Raw genomic sequence first — 20,441 nt, forward strand, 5'->3', positions numbered from 1 at the left:
GTACTTTTGCAGCAGCACTTCCTCTGGAACATCTTCAACTTATTCATGACAACTTCTTCCATTTATTCAGTCAGCTTGGATCAGTTCCACTGGCTATCTATTGCGTCTCCTGAACAGTAGCAGTGTCACCATTCCCAAAGTCAGCTATTTGTTGTATAAATAAAATATTTTTTATTCAAATTTTACTTCCAGCCATTTTCACTTCATCTCTTTGCTGCATTTCCATATTTTGTGGCCAATTTCTTTTTTTCAACTATGCATTTTGCGAAATATCACATGGGTCTATCACTGGGAGAAGCAATACAGCTAGAGGCTTTGCCGTCTGTATGAGCTGAATAGCAGATGTACAATGACCAGTCACTGAAAAACTTTGAAAGAAGTGATGTAACTTGATCATGGATTATAATGGGTCTCTGTTGTTTATGTAGCATTTTGTGGGCTGAAGGGCTAGGAGCAAAGTTTGTAATGTATGTAATCATAGTATATGCACTATGGTAACAGAAATTCCAACTGTGTTGTGAGGGACTGGTATTATTCAACTAACTGTGGTGTCGGAAATTTCTTGCATCCTGGAACTATACAAGGTGAGAACACCTTTTATTTAAGAGAATACTTCTTATCACTACTACTCACTCCTTGTACCCCATATTTTTAAAAACAACTATTTGAAATAAATGTGTAACAGTTGGTCTGTGGTCTTTCCTCTCTGCCTGAGTAATAGCTGAGAATTTGACCTTGGGCTAAATCACGGAATGTATCCTGATTTAAAGATAAATGAGAGTCTTAACGAAGTTGCTTCATATCAAACCAATCACCTGTGGTTTGCTGTCAATTGTTTGTTATTATCTGTAATTAATAATTAACATTTTATTGATGAGTAATCTGTCATTGAAAACCTATAGCTACAAAGTAGGTACCAAGAGGCTAAGTGGTAAGAGTACTTAGTGGTAGGTACTAAGTGACTAGTAAACTGAAGAGAGACCAGTGCTGATGGCTTGCATGAGATGAGGTGGCCAAAACTATCCCATCTTATGTCTCATGACTTCACAAAGGCACAGAGTGGAAAAGGTTGAAATTAATGTCTAGGAGTTGCAAGAACTCAAATATACTGCTATTGTACATGTTATGTTGACTCTGTCAACTTGATGCATCTGGAGCATATTGTTATTTGAGAGCTTGATATTAATCCATGCTCCTGACCATTGCTGCTTGCTGAACAAAGTGGCATTGGGAGAGTTGTGAAGATAATTATTTTGCCTTTACAGTTATAATACTTGGCATTACATAAAGAAAATGAATGTTTTTGCTTTTCAATTTGACTCTATACTTATAATGTCTGACCCATTTGATTGAGATAATTGTTATTTATTAAACTGAAGTATATTGATTGAATATTTGTATACAAATATATCACAAATGAAGAAAAATCATAAAATAACACTGATTCTTATGGTAGTTCCTCACTTAGTTAAAAGGTAGCTGCCAAAAATATATTATAAAGGAATAAGATTACTTTCATCTGTAGGCTTAAGAAAACAGTGTGCTAAACATCTTCAGCCACACTGAAATTACAAAACTTTCTCTAGCCACTTCCAGTATTTCACTCTAGCTACTGATGAGTTTTGTAATGAAGAATGAAAAGATGAAAAGAAAATATGTTGGCAAGTAAGTATTCTGTTGGACAGCTTGTTTGATAATAATAACCATGGCTCCTATATAAAAGTGTGCTTTACAAAAATCCTCAATGAAATGTTAACAAATCAAATCTAACAATATTTAATAAGAATTATACTCCACAACCAAGTGGAATTCACACCAGGTACACAAGGTTGGTTCAATACTCAAAAATTAATTAGAGTAATCCATCACATTAACAGGGTAAAAAAGACAAGTCACATGATTATATCAGTAGATGCAGAAAAAGCATTTGACAAAATGCAACATCTATGTATGATTAAAAACTTTTGGTAAACTAGAAATACAAGGGAACTTCCTCAACTTGATAAATATTTCCAAAAAAACCTACAGTTAACATCATATTTCATAGCAAGAAACTAGAGCTTTCCTACTAAGATCAGGAAAAGGACAAGCATCATACTGGAAGTCCTAGCCAGTGCAACCAGACACAAAAAGGAAATAAGAGGTATACAGATTGTGAAAGAAGAAATAAAACCGTCTTCATTCACAGATGACATGATTGTCTATGTAGGAAATCCTAAAGAATCAACAATGACAAAAAAACAAACAAACAAACAAACAAAAAAACAACAAAGAAGCAATTATTGTAAGACTGCAAGATAGAAGGTTAATAAACAAAAGTCAACCACTTTCCTATATACCATCAATGAACAAGTGAAATTGAAAATTAAAAACAGGATACAATTATCTTAGCACCAAAAAATACTGAAATACTTAGGTAGACATTTAATAGAATATAAGATCTAATATAAGATCTATTCTATAAGAATATAATATAAGATCTGGATGAAGAAAAAGCTCTGATGAACAAAATCAGAGGACTAAATAAAAAGAGGTATATTCCATGTTCATCGATGGGAATACTCAATACTATCAAGATGTCAGTTCTTCTTAACTTACTCTATAGTCCAATGCAATCTTAGTTCTTCCAAATTTGATGTATATTTCAGTGCAATCTTTTTTTTTTAAATTTTTAAATGTTTATTTATTTTTGAGAGAGACAGAGACAGAATGCTAGTGGGTTGAGGCAGAGAGAGGGGGAGAATCTGAAGCAGGACCCAGACTCTGAGCTAGAGCTCGAACTCACGGATTGTGAGATCATGACCTGAGCTGAAGGTGGATGCTCAACCGACTGAGCCACCCATGTGCTCCTATTTCAGTGTAATCTTAATAAAAATCTCACCAAGTTATTTTACAGATATCAACAGATTCTAAAGTTTATGGGGAGAGCAAAAAATATAGATATCAACAGATTCTAAAGGCCCAGAATACCCAAGATAATATTGAAGTCAAATAATAAAATCATAGGTCTGACACTATTTGCCTTCAACCTACAGTAATCAAGACAGTGTGATAATAGCAAGAGAGTAGACAAATAAATCATTGGACTAGAATAGAGAGCCTATAAATAAAACCACATAAATATAGGCAACAGATTTTTGACAAAGGAACAAAAGCACTACAATAAAGCAAAGATAGTCTTTTCAACAAATCGTGCTAGAACAACTGGACATCCACATGCACAAGAAGAAGGAGGACGAGGAGAAAGAGGAGAAGAAGAAGAAGGAGAAGAAGAAGGAGAAGAAGAAGAAGGAGGAGGAGGAGGAGGAGGAGGAAGGAAGGAAGGAAAAGAAAGGAGAAGAAGGGGCAAGGAGAAGAAGGAGAAGAGGAACAAAAGAAGTAGGAGGAGGAGAAGGAGGGGAAGGGAAAGGAGGGGAAGAAGAAGGAGGAGAGAAGGAAGAGGAGGCAGGGGAAAGGGAGGACAAGAGTCTAGACACCACCTTTACACTCTTCACAAAAAGTTAATGCAATAAAGATCATAGACCTAATTGTAAAACAAAACTATAAAACTCCTAGAATAACATAGGGGAAAACCTACATGACCTTGGGTATGCCAATGACTTGGAGATATAACACCAAAAGCACAGCCCATGAAATAAAGAATAAACAAGCTGAACTTCCTTAAAATTAAAAATTTCACCTCCATGAAAGAGTAAAGAGAAAAGCTATGGACTGAGAGAAAATATTTGCAGAAGATATGTCTGAAAAGGAACTATTATCCAAAATATATAGAGGACTCTTAAAACTCAGTAAGAAAATAAACAATCAGATTAAAAACCAGACCAAAGAACGTAACAGATACCCCACCAAAGAAGATATATAGATGACAAATAAGCTTATGAAAAGATGCTCCACATCATTTGCCATCTGGGAAATGTAAATTAAAACTATCAGACACCACTGCATGCCTCTTAGAATGGTCAGAATCTAGAAGACTGAAACACCAAATGCTGGCAAGGATGTGGAGCAACAAGAATTGTCATTTACTGTTGGTGGGATGCAAGATGGTCCAGCCACTTTGGAAGACAATTTGTTACGTCCTTATAAAACTAAGCATGTATTTATCATATGATCCATCAGTAGTGATCCTTCCTATTTACCCATAGGAATTGAAAACTTACATCCACTCAAGCCCACACATGGATGTTGAACTAGAATTTTTATTCATAACTGCCAAAACTTTGAAGGAACCAAGATGTCCCTCAGTAGGTGAACAGATGAACTGTGATACATCCAGACAATGGGATTAATATTTAATGCTAAAAGGAAATGAGCTATAAAACCATGAAAAGACAAGGAAGAACTTTAAATGCATATTACTAAGTGAAAGAAGCCAATCTTAACAGTCTCTATACCAGCTATATGACATTCTGGATATGGTAAAATTGTGGAGACAGTAAAAAGATCACTGGTTACCAGGGGTTGATAGAGGAAGATGAAGAAATGATGTACAAACAATTTTTAAGACACCAAAAATATCTAGATGATACTATAATGATGGATATACTTCATTATGCATTTGTCCAAACCCAGAGAATGTATAGCGCAAGGAGGGAATCTTAAACTATGGATTTGGTTGGGGTGATCATAATGTGTCAGTGTAGTTCATTAATTTTAATAAATGTACCATTCTGGTGGGAGATGTTGACCATGCGAGAGGCCATGCATGTGTGGGGCCAAAGGGTACATGAGAAACTTCTGCTAGTTGCCTCTCAATCTTGCTGTGAATCTAAACCACTACAAAAAAAAAGTCTCTTTTTTTTAAGTGTACTTTATCACTCATGTGTTTTGTTTTATTATGACATTCTCACAAAAACTCTGCAAGGTAGTTGCATTTCTCTAAATCACATTGTTACAAATGAAGAAATAAAGCTCATAGATGGTAGTTAAGTTTTATAGTCTTCTGAAGGCAATAAATGACATAGCCTGGACTAGATTTGAGGTTTGTCTGACATCAAGTCTATGTTCTCTCTACTTTTCCAGGACTCAGCAAACTGCGGTCTATGGGCCCAATCGACTCACCACCTGTTCCAGTAGTAAGATTTTACTGGAATACAGCTAATTATTGTCTATGGCTGCTTTCATTACCACAACAGCAGAGTTGATTAATTCACACAGAAATCTTATGGCCCAAAATAGTTACTGTATAGCACTTTACAGGAAAAGTTTCCCAACCCCTGACCTACATACTGTGTCTTCTTAGGGTGAGTTTTCATCCTAAAACCTCTGTTTGAGTTCAAATTTTAATTATCCTTCAGGACACAACCAATACACAATTTATAGAATGCACTATGTATTAAATATCATGATAAATACTGAAGATGGTTTAAAAATACATGTGACATAAAAAAAATTATAATTTTATATTATAGTGTCAGAGTAAATAACAGAATTAATCTCTAAGAAATAAAATCATTCTATTTGCCCAAACTCATAGTTGACAATGAAAACAAAGTTTTCCAGATGATGAAACGTGTTTATTACCTAGCAAAGAGCAATGTATTAAATTAATATTCAGTAGTTTCTGGACTCACTACAAACTAATGGCATAAATACCAGCATTGTAAAAAATATTTAAAGTTACAAAATTATAAACTAAAATCAAAAAGTATTTCTAAGTATACACTTTTACAATTTAGAAAACTGAGGACAAGTATAAAGATATCGATTATCTGCACATCACTGATTCCATATTCCAAATTTCATCTAAAAAGATCTAATTCACACTTTACAAAACCACTTGAAATTAAGTCATCACTTTTTCCTCTTGTAACACTCTTTAGTTCAATGATTTTCTGAAAATATGTCTTAAGATAGAAAAAGAAGAACTTAACTGAAGATTTGCAGTAAACTCAAGCCAATATAGGGTCTATGGACAATGAGAAAAAATAACATGAGAAGCATTTTTAAAAATCATTCCAAGTGTAACTCTTCTTCAGTGCATCCACGTTGGAGAGACAGTGTATCTGTCCTTCACCCACCGACACAGGCATAGCGCCCTTCGCTGCCCAATACGTTCATCCTCCACCTTATGCATACCCTGTGCTACTGCTGCTACAGCTACCACCAGAGAATGTGGAAGAGCTTGGAGGAGCAGAAGAGAAAGGGAGAGGCAGAATGGGCCGAAAGTGAGCATGTGCCTGTGGGCATGTGTCCATGTGGACGAGTGTTTGTCTATGTGTGTGTCTATTCCTTCCCCAAAGAAGCCGAAGGGATTTACAAAATAACACTCAACCAAGCACCGTTCAAGATAAGAAGAGCGTCAGGATCTGCATGAATACTACTAAGTGGCAATGTGGAACAAGTAGAAATAAGCACTCATCTCATTATTTAGTATGTGTGCCATTTGACAAATATCTCTGAGATATTAGTAGCAGGCATCAAGCACTTTTGGGGGTAATTAATCTTCAGTTTACCAAGTAGTCGCAAGGATGAACTGTACCAAAGATTTTTCTGTCCTTTCCTTTTTTAGGGCCACAGTAGGTCTCTTTTTACATATCCCAGGGCCATATCAAAAGGTCTTATTTTAAAATGTGAATACACTAAAATTTGCCAATATTATTCATGATGATAAAAAAATCAAAGGTCTATGAATGATTTCGATTCTTAAAAATGTTAATTATTTTTTGAGACTGACTTTTCAAAACTTTTCCTGAAATATAGTCACTTATACACAGAAGCATTCACACCAAAAAATGAAATCAGCTGAGAAAACAAATTTTCTTCACTTTTTTACTATTGGCTCTAAATATACGCATTTATCTACTCACACAGTCCCCTGACTCAGTTTATCCTTTTGACAAGTGATGATGCAAAAATGAATCAAGCAAGAAATACCAGCCTTTAGAGCATCAATTATCATAACCCATCAGTCATAAATAAACATCAAAATGATATTTGGGGTTTACCTACCTACATAGAGAACACCCTCTTTTGTCTTTCCTGCGGCTTCTGCCACACCCTGTTTGGTTTTTTCAGCAGCAGCCACGACTCCCTCCTTGGCCTTTGAAAGTCCTTTCATGAATACATCCATGGCTAATGAATTCCTTTACTCTACACTGGAGAACACAAAAGATAATTTCAATGAGAACTTGTGAGCAGAATATAATAAAATTAGAACCACCCAAGGTAAAAACCACAGAAAGATCAGTATAACTCCCAAAAGTGTGTGACACTTTTAACCATACTCTTATTTCAACCACTGGGTGGGGAAGGGGGAGCCTTTTTTTAGCTTTTGCATTAAAAATTTAGCATTCCTCATCCATCTTGGCTAGTAAAAGTCTAGCTGCCCAAACATGGATTAAGATGAATCATCTAGTTGTTCTTAATGTATCTTCGAAGTGTAGTTGCATGAAAAGATGGACCCCTCTTTGAACTTCCCAGAGTCCAAAGAGCGACAAAACAAGTTAGAAGTATGGTTCAGGGGCACCTGGGTGGCTCAATCTGTTAAGCCTGTGACTTCCGCTCAGGCCATGATCTCACAGTTTGTGGGTTTCTGAGTTCGAGCCCCAGGCGGGCGTAGAGCTCTGTGCTGACAGCTCAGAGCCTGCTTCGGATTCTGTGTCTCCCTCTCTCTCTGTCCCTCCCCCACTCACGCTCAAAAATAAACATTAAAAAAATCTTAAAAAATAAAAGTAAAAATAAGTATGGTTAAAAGATCACAGGAAAAGAAAATGAAAAGAAGCTAGAGGCATGGGGTCGGAGTCAGTCTTAAAATGAATTCCAGAAGAGGGCTAACTGGTTGATCCCGGAGAAGGGAGGGAAGAGAACTACTCACTCTGGGTGTGGCCCAACCTCAGGCCCACAGCGAGCCCACCCGCACCCATTCTAATCTACCCGACCATCCACGCTCGCCCCCAGCTATCTGCCAGGAGCAGGCGCCTGTGCACACTCGGGAGCAGTCTCCTGACTCGCGCCTGCCACCCGAGGGGGCGTTCTCCGCGCGCCTGAATTCACCACCCACCAGGCACCCGCACCTGTTAACCCCTTACCACCTGTTGACCTGCCTTCCCTGCACTTCCATTTAATCATTTGCCAAACGCAGCTTGCTTACTTGACCGGGAACGCTGAGAGGGCGGACTGGGGGATTTAAGGTAACAGAGAAATAAAAGTTGGCACCTCGCGCTCCATCGAGCATCCTCGCGTTTCCCCAGGGGAAAAGCGCACCCCGGAGCAGCAGCCTAACCTCTCGGTCTTTGGGGATGAGAAGAGCCGAGTCGGAAGCGAGAGGTCAACTTACTTTCGTCCAGCTCGCTGGAGAGATAGGGACCCACCTCGGAGAGACTTGACCCAGCGGGTCCTCATTGCAGCACCACCTCCCCCCTCCCAGAAGCGCACGACTCCTCTCCCCCGGGTTTCCCCCAGCATTTCCAAAGCTGCCTGTTCAGATCCATTGGTCCTTACCTGAGTGCCTCCGATCCTCAGAAGTACAATTCCTCCCCACCCGCCCCTTACACAAAATTGTTCAAAACAATTCCCCGATGTTATTTAAATGGAAAGGGGGAGGATAAGAAGCGCACAGGAAGGGAGGAGGCGGCACCAGGACCGGGGTGGTCCCCAGAGGAGGCTGCCGTCAGCGCCGCCGGGTGATGAGAGGCTGGGGGCGTGGGAGGCGAACCCACGAACCTGTCGTCGAATTGCCACTCCCCGTCCCCCGCACAATTGGATCCGAGAGAAAGAGGCAGAGGGTCGGAAGGGAAGGCGGGGAGAGAGCGCCCAGGATGCCAAGGGCCGGCTCGGTCCTCGGGTCCGCCCTGCAGCTAGCACACACCTCGCCCCTCGTCTCGGCGCTGGGTCTCTCACCCCTTCGCTCGGGTCCCCTCTGGTCGTCGCGGTCTGCCTCCTCTTCCTCTCTCTCCTCCTCCTTCTCCTCCGCTCGCCGCCCCCGCAGCTGATTTGTCAGCGCCTCTCCCCGCCCTTCTCCCGGCGCTCGCCGCTTTCCCAGCCGCGTGCACTTCACTCCTCTGCTCGGATGGGGATGGGGGCGGGGGGAAGGCCGCACCTCCGGCTCCAGACGCCAGCCTGGGCCCGGCAGGGTGGGGGTGGGAGGTGGGGTAGTCTGCGCTTCCGCTCTAGTTCAGGATCAAGGGGACTCTCCTGGCGATCGCGAGCTGTTAGGCTGATGTTTCTCCCTCTTTCCCACCCCCCTCCTTCGCTGTCTCCGCCTTCCCCTCTGGTTCCTCCCTGGACCCCCTTGTGGGAGCCAGCCTGGGGGAGCGGAGGCCTGGGAGCTCGACCACCAAAGATAGAGCCATCCTCTTGGGAGGCTACCGAAGGAGGCAGGCGGCTCAGGAAGCCCTCCCAAGAAGAGCACGTTTCCCTGGGATCGCTGTGATTTTTATTAACGGCCGTAGGACACAATGTTTAAGATGCTTTTGTTCGAACATCCTTCAGACCTTCCCTTGCTCTTAACGTCAGGTGAGCTCGAAAGGGTCCGGCGGATGCAGAGGAGACTAGTAAGGAAGAGTTACAGGTTGAGGCAGGAGGAGGCTCTCGGAGTCCTCTTCCCACCCCACTGTCACCATTTTCCTGTCCACCAATCAGCGGCTGCCAGACGCCGATTTTTTTTTTTCCCCCATCCGTGGAATACGGAATCAATATTCCCCAGACGTCGATATCAAGCGGTCATAAGGTTTTTCGTTCTCGAAATGGAATTTACTTTCCACACTCAAGTGCCTGATGGAGGAGACAAATCTAGCGGGGTTTATTCTCCCGAACCATTACTCAATTTCTTGGTCCCTCCCACACACGGCTCACCTTTCTGATTTGATGCACGTTGCCCTCGGAGCTGACACCCCACCTACCCCATCCCGCACACAGACACGCATACATACGCGCGGACTTGACAATTTTTGCATCGGTTAACACATTTTCACCTCTTTCAGAGCTGGAGGGAAAACAGCTGTTCCTGGATCACACCAGAATGGAGAAGCAATCTCCTCCCTCTAACAGAATGCATTTGCTGTTTTTGCCTGAATTGAGAGGATGATTTTAGCACTGAAAGGGGGAAAAACAAGTCTTAGCTGTATGTTTTTTGTTGTTGTTGTTTTGTTTTGTTTTATCTTAAATTTGAGTAAAATACAGTTAAATCTACAAAACAACCCCTTGAAACCAAGAGAAACAGGAAGCAATTATATATATATATATATATATATATATATATATATATATATATATATATATATATAGCTTAAACAAGTCCTTGCATTATTGGTGTGCCTTTTTCATCATTTTTTAATAATTTTTAAACGTTTATTTTTGACATACGGAGAGACACAGAGCATAAGCAGGGGAGGGGCAGAGAGATGGGGGGAGACACAGAATCTGAAGCAGGCTCCAGGCTGTCAGCACAGAGCCCCACGCGAGGCTCAAACTCACAAACCGTGAGATCATGGCTTGAGCGGAAATCAGATGCTTAACCCACTAAGCCACCAAGGCGCCCCTGGTCTGCCTTTTTTAAAAGCAGCCTTTCCAAACGCTATTTTGCTTCCTTGGGATCAGAAAAAGGTTAAACTTAAGAGCTGGTTTGCAGTCTGGCTTTGAGACTTTAAACAAGTTATGTCCTCTGTTCACAGCTTTCTCTTGTAAATGAGATTAATGCAGATGACCTCTCTCTTTTCAACTTTTTATTATGGAAAATGTTTAAACAAAAACAAAAGCAGAAAGAATAAATGACTCCATGTGAATATCACCCAACTGCCACCATTTTTCAACGCATGGCTAATCATGTTTCATCTATATTGTTCAACCACTTCCCATTTTTCATCACCACCCCTCATGTTTTACTAAATCCCAAGAATTACATATATCCTTTTATCTGTAAATATTTCATACTCTATGCATAAAATATAAGAACTATTTTTAAATAACCACCATAACACTTAGATGGGCTTTTTAAAAATTCAATTATAATTTACATACAGTGAAATCATCAGATCTTCAGTGTTCCTAATAATTAGTTTTGAAAAACATGTGTTAGTGTAATCCACACTGTTTTGCGGACAGAACATTTTCATCACCCCAGAAAATTCCCTTTTGCTCTTTTTAGTTGTACATATTTTAGAATTGCACAAAAATTGCATCATACAGTATGAAATTTTTCCCCTTCTTTGTCTCAACATATTTGTGAAGTTTATTCATGTTGTTGCATGTGTCAGTAGTTTGTTTCCTTTTATTGCTTTTTTTTTTATTACTGCAATAATGTTTTCCACTGTGAACTAACACTGCAAGTCACCTTGGCAGACTATTATGACAATTATTTAATATGTGATATGATATATTTATAGTTTAAAAGGGACCTCCTGGGAACCTAGTGCTTTAGGTCAAAGGGGTATATTCTTGGGTCTCATGGCAGACCAATGAGAGAATTATTTGGGAGTGGTTGTTAAATTTTTGTGCTTCTTATAGCACAGCATGATACCAAAACACCTTTATATGATACTTTATGCTTCACAAAAGACTAATGTACTGTATCATTTAATCACAACAAGTGGTAAATTAAGTTTTATTATGTACCTTTTATAGTCAGAAAACCTGAAGCTCAAAAGTATTTTGGTAAAGGCTGAAAGTGGCAAAGCTGAGATAATATAGCAAGAACTGTTCCAAAAGGTGCAATAGTCTCCTCCATTGACAGTTACTCTCTATAACCCTGCAGATTGGATGTGGTATGGGGTGGGAAGAAAAAGGTGGGACCCAATAGCCTTTGAATTTGGATTTGACCATAGAAATCAAGAAGAACTTAAGTTATTACAAAACAGAGCATTCATATTTGAAATTTTGCCTTTTCTACATTGGTAATTCTTTGTAGAGGAAGATGACGAAAGGAAGGAAGGAAGGAAGGAGAAAGAAATAAAAGAAAGAAAGAAAGAAAGAAAGAAAGAAAGAAAGAAAGAAAGAAAAGAAGAAAAAAGAGAGAGGACAGAAGGAAGAAAGAAAAAGAAAGAAAGAATTGTAAACCAATTTTTTGTCATTTAGAATTATAGTTATAATTCTATATTCTACTCCTCTTTTCTTCCTTCAAAGTGCCTTGAACATAGTAAGCATTCAATAAACTTTTAATTACTGGTGATATCAATAGTGACATTGCTTATGTTCTATTTATAGTCTCTTAGCTTTGTATTCTTAAGGAAATGGAATTACGGACAAAAAAGGAAACTGGAAGTTAATGAGATATTATTTTTCTTTTCATCATTGATTGACAGCATACTCTTAAGTAATTTTTTAACTGTACAAGTATAACTTTAAATTTTAAACTCGAAAAAAAAATTGACTCATTGAATGGCTTGTACTTCATAAAGAATATGGAAGAATAACCGATTGGGAGACATTACTGATGTGCACATTTTCTTAGCAACTACTACATATATGTTTGCTTTTCTCTTTGATAAATGAAATCTATATATTTTGCTACTCTTTAATAGGATTGTTTTATCTGAGTTTAATACAGTAATTTAACTAGAGATTAACATTATATGAGATGCATGGTTAACCTAGACTCTCTTTGTCTTCCCCTTACAACAACTAATTTTCTAGGTGTACCATGTGGTAAGCTTGTGCTGCAAAATGGAACGACATGATAAATAAGGAAGCTTCTTAGGACCAAGTACTAAAGAGCTGATAAGAGCTGATTTAATGTGTTTAAGTGAGGAAAATACAATCTTTACTATCTTTGGACACAAGGGGCAATGTAATGTTGATTCTTGGGTCACTTGTATCTTATTCTCTATCAGTACCTTTTTCTCATCTTCTGCACATGTGTGAAAAGTATCTTGGTAGGCTTCTCTTGTAATTTCACAGTGAAATTAATCATTAATTTCATAGTGAGCACAGGAGGGAAAGCCTAATGGATAAAGTTGGGATGACATTGCATAGGATTTTTAAAAGGGGTTGAGCTTGAGACAGGGCAATAGAGTTACTCCAAAAGATATGAAGAACAATGAAGAGGGAGCATAGTGTCCGAAGAAGATTCTCTAATTTGACCCCATCAACAACTTCTACAATACTGTTTCTACAATACTGTAGGCAGCAAAAAATAATGGACATTTATTCTAGCATGATGTAATTTATCACATCTACTAATATTGTAATATGTCCTCAAAAATGTAGAATAAATATAAATTGTGACCATGAGAAAGTGCCCTGTGAAATAGGTAAAATTAAACTGCATATCATTTTGAATATCCCTGCGGTTTTTGTGGTGCTAAGTATATAGACATGCGCAATTGTAAGATACACACTTTGAAGCCAGATAGGAAAGATATTTAAATATTTTAGGATTTAAAAAGTTCAAATGTTTTAGTATTAGAAGAAAAAAACATATTAATCAGCTCAAGAAATGCACTAAACCCTAGTGAGCCTGGTAGATTTCTGAGAATAGGGGTACTAGGTACAGGTTAAACACAGAGACTTACCAAGTTTCTACCACTTAGTAGCAGTGACTGAGAGCAAATATCCAATCTCTCTAACCTCTAATTTTCTCATCTATGAAATGAGGATATCTCAGTTGTGTGATTGTTGTAAGGAATAAATAATATGGTTCTTAGCAAAGAACCAAGCACAGTGGAATCTCTCAGTATAAGTAGTTGTTATTATTACCTAGTCCCCCTATTTTAAGGTGCCTTTGGAAGCACTTTTTCACTACAGCAGTTTCAACATTATTCTAAGCCTTCCCCAACCTCCCGTCCCACCCACAACATACCTGAGATATCTGATACCTATCAATCACTTTGGTTTACTATGGGAAGTAAAACATTTTCAGCCAGGTAGAGAGGTTGTGGGATGTTAGAGAGAGGGTATCTCTTTCTCTCCTTAGTGTATGGATTACAATAGCAACATCATTCATAGAATTTGCTTCAGCAGCCTGAAGAAATAATAGTGATAGCAATAGAATTAACATTTGCTATCTTTTATCGGCAGTTTTGCGTTCTTGAAACCTGGTTTCTTTAAAAGGGTGGTGGCAGAACTCTGTATGAATTATGTTGACTTGCCATGGGAGAAAAATAAAAACACAACAAATGGTTTCCAAATTTGCCAGACTCATTGAGACAGCAGCTCTGAAAAACTTCAGAATGAATATCCAATTCAGAGAAACTCAGCCTCTAATGTTCCAGGTGAGTGAAAAATGGACAGACTGATAACACAGTGACAGATCTGCTTCTACTTTTCAGGAGCATTTGAGTTCAGCAGGGGAGAAAATAAATGGATGAAAAAAATATTTTAGGAGAAATTATAATGTCTTGTGTAGTGTTTTGAATTGAAGTTATAATGCTTTGTAAACAGAAATCACAGCAAATTAATAAAATGAGCATGTTTTTCTTCTAATATCAAAATTATACAGGCATCTAACATATTTCCCTCTGTAGATAATTTGATTGTAGATAATAGTAAGTGGCATGTAAGAATTTTTCTTAGGGTCCCTGGATGGCTCAGTCGGTTAAGCATCCAAATCTTGATTTCAACTCAGGTCACGAGCTCAAGGTTTGTGAGTTCAAGCCCAGCTCCATGCTGACAGCAGGACAGTGCTCACTCTCTCTGTCTCAAAATAAATAAACTTATTTTTTTTTCAACTGTATATAAAAAGCATGTCATTAATATTTTGGAAGCTTGCTATCCCACCCAAAATTAAAAATTTACATTATTAAGAAATTAAGAAAAGGAAATTATTCAGAGAAGAAATTATTATTTAATGGCTACTTGATAAACAGTTTAGCATTAAAACATAATGACACCAATAAATACATATTTGTAACACCACTTGACTAAGAAAATTTTATTGTATCATGTATGGAATCAATCATCCTTTTAAAATTAATTTTCATTTTTAATTTTTATAAATATCACTTGAATTCAATTTGTCTTCTATTATCTTCACAAGAAGGGGACAAGAGCTTGTCTATATATTCAGCCTAATAATTGTTCATATATATTTATGTACTATGAATGAGTTCCTCCTAAATCAACTTCTCTGGTAAGCAATGATTGTTCCTTAAGTCTCATGGATTCTCTGCTGAGCCCATTTTGACTTAAATTCCCCTTCGTGAGCAATGGGTATTGTATGTAAGCAATGAACCATGGGAATCTACTCCAAAAACCAAGAGCACACTTTACACACTGTATTTTAGCCAATTTGACAATAAATTATATTAAAAAAATAAATCAATAAATTCCCCTTAATTTTCCTCACAAAAATATTAGACTCAAAGCTGTTTTGTTTTTGTTTTTGTTTTTGTTTGTAGATCAGGATAGGAAGAAATCCTGAGTAATCAGATTATCACAATGAAGGATTTTTTTGATAGCAGTGGATATTAAACATTTGAGGATGGTTAAAAAATAAATTATATTTTTATTTTACATTATCAAAATTTAAAGTGCAAAAATAAATCTGCTTCAGTATGTAAATCTTTAATTCCTACAGGAAATCTAACTAGAGATTTCACAGGTATGTGTTCAAGTTCATATATAACAAAGAAAAATAACACTCAAACATCTTCACACAATCACCAAAAGGAAAATCTAATTCACATAAAAAAAAAATCTCACTGATGTTACTCAAACGTGTACAGCCAATTTTCAAGTAAGGAAGTAGTATACACCCATAAGATCATTAAAATACTGATAAAAGATTTTAATAGACACATATACACATAATGTAGATGTTATGTGCAGTGAAGAAAGAATAGCAGTGAAAAGATTTGCCAGGTAGTAAAAGCAACTCATGTTTAATGGCTTAGTTTATCTCTCTGTGTCTATAACAATCAATTAAATGAGAATTCAATCTCCTTAATCATCTTGGATTATTGTCTTAACCTGTAGGGAACATTTAAATGATTAAAATAACACTCTCACACATGTTAAAAATCAAAGTGGATTTCCATGATAGGACTGACTGAAAAGATACACAAATATTAGTTTTTGTTGTTACACAAATAGCACAAGCTTATTAGAAATAAATGCATACAAGAAAAGGAAAATCAGACAAAGTATCACTGTGTCAGCTACATGAGATAACCTGTTGACTCTCCTGTTAAGAATTACCTTTTCTAAAAAGATCATTTAAAAATATGTACCCAAAGCATGCAATGTATGTACATTTGAGCAATTTCACTTCTAGAGATCTATGCTCAGAAAATAATGAGATCTATCCTCAGTACACTCAAAGAAAGGTATTTATGCTGTTTACTACAATTGTAAGAACATTCCTGCATTTCCCCATAAAATTAGCAATGTAATTTTCCAAGTTAAGTTTCTGATTACATATTGTGCTAAGACCACTTACTCTTTATGTGATATGTGACATAACTAGTAAATGATGAAGCCTGTGTCTCCATATTTTCTTAAGTGGCACAATGCGCCCAGATATTTGCAATTGACTTTTTCCTCCATTTGCCCTCTGCTCTTTAAGAAGGAAAGCTTAGCTATGTTTACCTAATAAACTTGTGAAAATGTAGAGCTAACGTATGTAAATAACTTCCATGATGGTGTGTGAAATAGCTAATTCTACTTAACTTATAAAGCATACTTTAGTGGAAAAAAAGGAAAAAAAAATCATTTTACTGCTCATCTCCTGAGACAAATGCCACCTATGATGAAATAGTGTTTGTGGAAGTAAAGAATAGATTTAGTTCTGGACAGGAATGAGCTACTAACTGGATGAAAAGGAAGCAAGGTTGAAGACACTTTCCCAGTTAGGCAAAAAAGCACCAAGACAAATGTGAAGCATCAAAAAGAGTCTACCTAGGGGCACCTGGGTGGCTCAGTCGGTTAAGCATCTGACTTCGGCTCAGGTCATGATTTCACAGTTCATGGGTTCGAGCCCTGCGTCAGGCTCTGTGCTGACAGCTCAGAGCCTGGAGCCTGCTTCAGATTCTGTGTCTCCCTCTCTCTCTGCTCCTCCCCCACTCATGCTCTGTCTCTTTCTCAAAAATAAATAAGCATTAAAAATAAATAAATAAACAAAAAGAGTCCACCTAGAAGCAAAAGAGAAGTGGCCCAAGTGCATCTTGTATTTATTACAAATTTCTCAGAATAACTTGTTTAAAACCATTCAATTTTGTTGTTGATAATTAAAACTCCTTAAGAAATGATTGACGTCAAATGATTGACAGACATTGGTTCCACTGTTTCCTTTTGTAGGAAACTGTCTACTCACCCAAGCAACTCCTGTGAGGACTAGGGTTCTTCTTTGACTTTGAGAGTATATATCTTTAGAACTTGGCAATTTGCCCCCAAAGCTTCTTAAATGGAAAATGTGTATGTGAAAATATTCAAATGTTATTTTGACTTTGATTCAAATATTATTCAAAATATTATTGTACCTTTCTAGTTTGGCTGTTTGGTATTTTCATTAGAATAAGGTTCATTCAGGCATTTTGATTCTTTCCCTTTCTAACCTGTAGTTTCCACCTTTACTGATTTTATCATTCTTAATCTTCTATGATGAAACAAATTTATCCAGCCGGTAGAATCATTTATTCTTGTAGGGTGAAGAAACATCAGAATAAAAAAAAAAAAAGAACAAACTTGAAAAATGTATTCATCTTTCTCCATTCTTTTTACCTGGATGTTGGATTGTTTGCTTCCCAGACTCAGTTCTGAAATTATCAATCTTGGCAGAAACACTTTCAAAGACAGAACTATTGGACACTCTGCAAAGAAAAATAAAACTTGAAAGATACCATCCAGTAAGGTGTAGATTCACGGATCCCTTGGGAAACATTAGACTACTCTGGTTACTATGTTGGTTTTATAGTATATTCCTCAGATTTCCTGTCCTTCCAACTGCAATAGACTGTGTTTTGGTTCCTGCTATGTATACTCCATGATAAAATTGTGATTCAAGTGGAACTTTTAAATAAATGCAGGCTCATAGGTGTTGAAAAGAAGCACTGAAAATAGAGATGATTACACAAGCAGGAAGCAGTTTGGCAACCTTAAGGGTTAGTCTCCTTTGTATATTAAAAACATATACATATGTGCCTAATCAAATCACTGTCACATTTTCCTCCATTGAACACATTAAATAGAGATGCTTGACTTCCACACTGGGCCAATTCAGGACACAGGATACGGTTGTATGAATAAAGACCATAGCAGGGTACTTGTGCAGTAGATGTAATGATATGATGATGATGATAACAATAATAAACTATTACTTAAACTTTAGAGTCCTAAAGTAGAAAACATATCTTACTAATGAATATCCAAATTTTGATACAAAAGTAATAATTTACCAGAATGAATGCCAATTTTACAACTAGATTCTCATATTTGAGTAATCGAACAGATGACGGTAATTTGACAGTTCCCTGTATCTAAATCAAGACAATTAACATTGCATTAAAACTTGTATTAAGATATTAATTTGCTTTTCATGAACACCAAATACTCAATTCCTTGTCAAAGAATTATCACAAAATAAACACCTTGATATACATTTTTATTTTATTTTATTTTGAGAGGGAGAAAGCGCACATACACATGTGTGAACAGGGGATGGGGCAGAGAATGAGGGAGAGAGAGAATCTTAAGCAGGTTCTAGGCCCAGAATGAAGCCTGAAGAGGGATTCACTGTCATGACCTTGAGATCATGACCTGAGCCGAAATCAAGAGTCAGATGTTTGCTTAACGGACTGAGCCACTCAAGCGCCCAACACACACTGATATCCAAATAAGTGAATGTGCCGAGCAAAACTGATGATGAGAAAGATTTTTATAAACTTACAACCCATCACTGTGCCAGTTACAAAGCTACTGTTCCTCAGTCCAAGTGTGTTTTTCTTTTCTTTCCTCACTGGTGCTGGGCTAGGATCCACAAACCATGTTCCTTTGCCTGCTGTTAGATTCTACCAGTTGAGGACTTGAGAGACATAGCGGAAGACAGAAGAGAAGGGATTTGATCCTTACTTGCTGGCTGTTATCACCCGACTCCAACCATCTTCCTTCATGCCAGTAGAAGCAATTGGCTCCATGATGTGCTTCATAGATTTCTGGTAACAATCTTGTTGCTGCCCTCAGGGTTTCCAGGATGAGGAAGGCAGCGTTCTTTCCTCAAATGCCTGAGGTGAACCAGGTGGGGCTCTATTCCTGAGCTTCTGAGTTATCAGCACCAGCCAGCCAGGCACTGCCCCTTCCTTGTGGGTCTCATTTCCTCAGGGGTCTGATTGCAGCTCTGAGCTCCGGAGATGCCAGCACCCTCTCCTCAGAAGTGTGCATACCAACTTGACAGGAGTCCTGCTTTGAGATTTTAGGTTCTGGTAACTCAAACTTTGACCTTCATTGCCCCAGCCCTATGGGTAACACCTGTTTCTTATATTTACTAATCTCTGTGTTATCCCATTAGGTTCTTTTTCAGCCTTTCAACACAATGTAAACAATTCTTATATTAGGTTGTCTCTATTGAAAAATCTATTATTGATCCTGTCTTCCTAAATAAAACTTTACTTATATACTCAGTGATATGGATAAAAGAAAGTTGACACTATTCTTAACTAATAAAATTATAGAATAGTTTACAAAAAATTTATCGTAAAAACATAAACAGATTCAGTAAACAAATCTTTCGGATTATTAGCCTTACTTAGTACCTAAAATAATTAATAATAAATGTATGAATCAAATGTGCAATAATATTTCTAGTATGTTTTTCCATGTAATTTTTGTAGTTCTTTCAATAAGGCCAAAAGAGATAAACTTTAGTCTATACCTCAGTAACTAATTTAGACATTTGAATTAGGAGAATATAAACAAGAAAAGGCATTTTGAAATTCCACAGTGAAAATCCTGCTTAAACATACAGATGTATAAAATCCTATTTTACTATTGCCACACCAAATCTCACAAACTAACGCTCTTCACCAGCTAGTATAGCACACTCAGTGGACAAAGATGATTTGATTGAAAACATATTTTCTCCAAGTCATAAATTTATAAATAACTCAAGAAACTTTCTTGCCTTCCCATACCTATATGTAAAACAGACAAGAAAATGTACAAAAATTAAGAACCCACTATCTCCCGTAGTGAAAAAGAAAAGGGATAATATTTCTTGAACACTAACCTGGGGTAGGTAATATGCTTATGGCTTCATATAGCACTTAATTCTCACATTACCTTTTGAGATATGAATCATTAATCGCTTTCTCCTTTTCACTTGAAGCATGAGAAAACAGAGTCCTTAGAGAGCTTTAAGTGTCAGGCCCAGATTTCAACCAGATTTCCTGCCTTCAGTTCCTGTGCTTTTTCTATTATTGTATCCCTAGCCTAGTTGGTACTCAATACAGTCGCTACACAAAGAACAAGTCTAACCTGTAGCTGCCAACAAGTCTCACTTTGTATATTACATAACATTTTCAGAATGTGCCGATTTATCACTCTGTTTATTGAAGGGGTACTTCCCATATCCCTCC

The 20,441-nt window shown here is 37.5% G+C and overlaps 1 protein-coding gene and 1 long non-coding RNA gene across 9 annotated transcripts in view; both read right to left on the reverse strand.

Annotated features, from left to right (window-relative positions):
* SNCA (synuclein alpha) overlaps nucleotides 1-9,059 on the reverse strand; it is a 161,906-nt gene extending 152,847 nt beyond the window's left edge. Inside the window, exons 1-2 of one of the 8 annotated variants that reach the window (XM_060654639.3) lie at nucleotides 8,842-9,019; nucleotides 6,952-7,097 (exon numbers count right to left, since the gene is read on the reverse strand). In XM_060654639.3, the coding sequence (XP_060510622.1) occupies nucleotides 6,952-7,072 (121 nt within the window). In that variant the 5' untranslated portion in view covers nucleotides 7,073-7,097; nucleotides 8,842-9,019. The other 7 variants (XM_060654638.2, XM_060654640.2, XM_060654641.2 and 4 more) reach the window with 7 other exon arrangements.
* A 5,290-nt stretch (nucleotides 9,060-14,349) lies between these two features.
* Nucleotides 14,350-19,067, reverse strand: LOC132692309 (uncharacterized). The gene is made up of 3 exons (XR_009616286.2): nucleotides 18,940-19,067; nucleotides 17,593-17,681; nucleotides 14,350-14,568 (listed from the first exon to the last, which is right to left on the reverse strand). It is a non-coding gene; the product is annotated as an uncharacterized LOC132692309 (long non-coding RNA).
* Nucleotides 19,068-20,441: the final 1,374 nt, after the last annotated feature.

Source organism: Panthera onca, chromosome B1 (assembly GCF_046562875.1).
Source record: "Panthera onca isolate mPanOnc1 chromosome B1, mPanOnc1 haplotype 2, whole genome shotgun sequence".
Lineage (NCBI taxonomy): Eukaryota > Metazoa > Chordata > Mammalia > Carnivora > Felidae > Panthera > Panthera onca.